At 39.2% G+C, this 3898-nt stretch overlaps 1 protein-coding gene across 1 annotated transcript in view; it reads right to left on the reverse strand.

Annotated features, from left to right (window-relative positions):
- The window catches only part of ppp1r13l (protein phosphatase 1, regulatory subunit 13 like), a 16929-nt gene extending 13906 nt beyond the window's left edge, over positions 1-3023 (reverse strand). Inside the window, exon 1 of the mRNA XM_016237024.1 lies at positions 2861-3023. Within this exon, the coding sequence (XP_016092510.1) occupies positions 2861-2945 (85 nt within the window). The 5' untranslated portion in view covers positions 2946-3023. The remainder of the gene's footprint in view (positions 1-2860) is intronic.
- Positions 3024-3898: the final 875 nt, after the last annotated feature.

Here is a 3898-nt window from a genome sequence, read left to right on the forward strand (position 1 = left end):
CTTTGTTTTCACAATGTTTCCGGCGCTGAAACGTGTAAAGTGGTCGATGATGTGAAGATACCATACACCTGGTTCTAACTCATGTAGATCCACTGCCACTGTCTCGTTATATTCTGAAGCCATGGGCAACCCCACAGCAGGCTTTGGTTTGTCCTCTTGTACTTTTGGCATATTTGTCATATTTTGTCATATACTATTTGTTGTAGAATAGTAAAACATTCTTTGTCCTTATTTCCTGAACTGTGAATGAGCCTCTGTAGCCTGTCTGCCGACGCGTGACCAAACTGTTTATGGAGCTTCAGAAGGACTTTGCGTTTCTCATCTGGAGACATATTTTCTGTCACTGTTAGAACTTCCTCTTCAGTTTGATCTTTTTTAGTGTCTTTGTCTCTGATATCGACACAGTAATGTCCAGAACTAGTAAATTCAAGAGGAATAGATTGTTTGAACATCACTGCACTGTCCTTTTCCATGTCCAAAATGGTCCCTGCTTTCTTCAGTGACGTTTTACTCAGCAGGAGTGGAATGTCAGCCTTGACAACTTCTGTTTCAACTAGGCATTTTGTCAGTCCTATTTTAGCTGGTAATTTCACATTTCTTGTGGAATATACCAAATTCCCATCTCCGAAGCGAAATGGTCTGCAACTGCAAGTTTCTGTTTGCATCAACTGGTTCACTTGATCTTGAGTGAGGTCATCAATATAGTTTTCCAGCCATTTCTCCCCACACACAGTACGTGTACATGCAGTGTCAATAATCGCTGATCCTAATGATTCAGTCATGAATATCTCTGCATCTGACATGGAGGCCTTTGTAAACAATGTGATGTTACATTCCTCAATATTTGCATCTTCAGTTATTCTTACTTGTTCGGTTTTCTTGTGTGGACAGTCTTTAGCCCAATGAAATGTGCACTGGCAAATAGCACACCTGGATCTCTTACCGTATTTATCCAGTGGATTAGTCCCTGGTAATGGCTGCTTTGGTTGTCCACTTTGCCACGTTACGTTACGTTTTCCTCTTCCTTGTGGTCTTTGTTCTGTGAAAAATGCCAAGTCCTGGTTCACTTGTATTCAGTTTGACGAGCCTGTCGTTTTTCCTCCGAAAATCCGTTTTAGAGCCGACTTCATGGATGAAAACTTCAACTCTGTGCAGGCCGTCAGTGCTAGCTGTCTGGTTTTTTTCGTCGAGGCAGGCCGTGTCCAATAGCTTAAAAGCCAGCACAGCGTCACACTTTTTCATCCGATTATTATACTTTTTCATCCGATTGTATCGCTGTTCGAAATCAATTATGTAGTCCGCCATGGAAACCGAACTATTCATCGTTATTCCATCAAAATAAGAATACCCTTCATATGCGCAATCCTTTTCCTCTTTTAGGAACACATCGTCAAGCTTAGCCATCAGCGTTGCCATACCATTATCACGGTCTAAATCCTCCGCAGGTATTTCCATCGCCGTTTCACAGGCTCTCCCCTCAAGCCCCAAGGCAACAGCGAGGGCTTGTTTCTTTTTGTCGAGTTCGGTAACCCGCGTCCAGATATTAACTTAATTTTTCCAACACTCGTATGGCCTGGTTTCATCAAATTTCGGCGGAACTTTATAACTAGCTGCCATCCTTCAACCATCCTCTGCTACCATGTTAAAGCAAATAAACACGACGTTTATTCAGTTAACGCACTTTATTCCTTTCATCACCTCGCTCACATAAGCAACATGGTTCAACACTGTTCCTCTCCAACAACGCCCCCTTTTGCGCTCACCTTTGAACCAGTGCACGCGCTAACGTCATTTTTAACCCAGAAGAACCTTCTTCCATGTGAACAGAGTAGGGAGGAAATAACATGTTAACAGACTGTTTCCTGAACCTGGAAGAGTAGACTACCATGCCGGCTGCTCTGATTCTCAGACTGCAAGTACGTTTTCATATTTAAAGAATTTGCCACTGATGATTTAAACGCGAGTTTTGAGCAGTGTAGAGTAGTGCTTGTTGTTTGTCATTTCTCCGATCACAAATGCAGACATGGTTTTATGTTTATGTGGCGCAATACGCAATGCAACGCATAAAAAGACAGTACAAGTCATTATAATCAGTAATTATGTCCCCACTGGATGCAACAAATGCCTCATTTATAATGGGTTTTATTGGTTTTGTCTCATCGCGCCGGGACACGGCCTCACAGTATGGTAAGGGGCGTAACATTTCTGTCACACGCTTGAGGTATTCGGCCAATCACGACGCACTGGATAGCTGGCCAATCAGCGCACACCTCACTTTTCAGAACGATGAGCTTTGTAAAAATCGATGCGTTTCAGAAAGGCGAGGCATAGAGGAAAATAATGTGTTTTTTGAACCTTAAACCGCATAAACACATTGCATTACACCAAATAATGTTCTTTTTAGCAACGTCATATGACCCCTTTAAATTAGTTTGCTACAAAGAAGCAATACCAAGTGACTGAGGAATAGACTGTAGAGAATTTATCATGCTTTATGTTTATTTAGATTTTCTTTACATTATCCATTTTAAATATTTTTTTAAACTTAGCATTTATGTAACATTAAGCAAATTAAGAATTCTGTCATGTAGCAGTCAAAGTGAAGTCTGATACACTGTTTATTTATTAGTTTAATAAATGTGTTTCTTTATCATTTTTTATTCTGATAACAATATAAAATAGGCACTGAATTTCAATGAAAATATTTGAAGAACAGAAATGGGCCTTTTAATAATTTCTTTTCATTTTTGCCTCCAGGTTAACTAATGAATAATGCAAATTTATGCAATCCAGCATGAGTTTAAAATGTTTTTCTTTTTAATGTTGCTATCAAAAAAAACATTAAAATTGTGTAACTCACTGTCATAGGTGTGGTGAGGCTTTTTTTCGTATGATGCATCCAGGTCAGTCTCATTCCACTTAGGGGGGTTCTTTTGCCTCTGCATTCCTTCTTCTCAAAGAAGATAGAAGAAACGATGAGGAAACAAATGATTAACAAAACTGAGAGGCTCTACATTGTTTAATAAAGAAGCAAACAGAATTTCATTATAGCAAACACAGAAGTTTACTACCAACCAAAGACCTTTGGATCCAACTGTACACTCATAAGAAATAAAGCTTCCAAGAGGGTTTTTTGAATGCCATTGAAGAACCATTTTGAGTTTCCCAAAGAACTTTTCAGTAAACAGTTCTTAAAAGATACATTTTTTTCAAAATGTGAAGAACATTAACAGAGAATACTTTTTGTGTGCAAAAGAAAAAAGAAAAAAAAACGCTGTTTCCGTTCAGATCAAATCACAACAACGTAGGAAACAGATCCGGCGTGACGCAGCTGACACAGAACAGCATACGTTGTTTACGTCCAACAGATATTCTCCAAAATGGCGCTACAGGGTGATGCGGAGGAGACGAATTGTTGAATAAAGTCGTTTTTTTTCCCTTTTGCGCACAAAAAGTATTCTCGTAGCTTGTGTATATCTGACAGTTTAAGCGCAATAAGACATGAAAGAGAGCTTAGTTTAGTACTCACATGCCATGTGACAGCCGCTTTCTGTGCGTGTGCTTCGAATGTGTGCGCTCAGAAAACCGCATATTAGAAGTTGAAACTAATATGGTTTAAAACGCATGATCTCAGTGCGATAGACATGATAATCAAAACCAAACAGATGTTTTTTTAGCAGAGAACAAGCTGTAAAGGAACAGCCCATTTGCATTTAAAGAGACATGCATGCATGTTTCTGCTTCCATTCAAAATAGGCATTTTCAAAATGATATAATAAGTGATCTGTAGGGTATCTTGAGCTGAAACTTCATAGACACATTCTGGGGACACCTGAGACTTATATTGCATATTGTATAAAGGGGCATAATAGGTCTCCTTTAAAGGCAATAATTCTGT

Source organism: Sinocyclocheilus grahami, unplaced genomic scaffold (assembly GCF_001515645.1).
Source record: "Sinocyclocheilus grahami isolate Dianchi unplaced genomic scaffold, SAMN03320097.WGS_v1.1 scaffold503.1, whole genome shotgun sequence".
Lineage (NCBI taxonomy): Eukaryota > Metazoa > Chordata > Actinopteri > Cypriniformes > Cyprinidae > Sinocyclocheilus > Sinocyclocheilus grahami.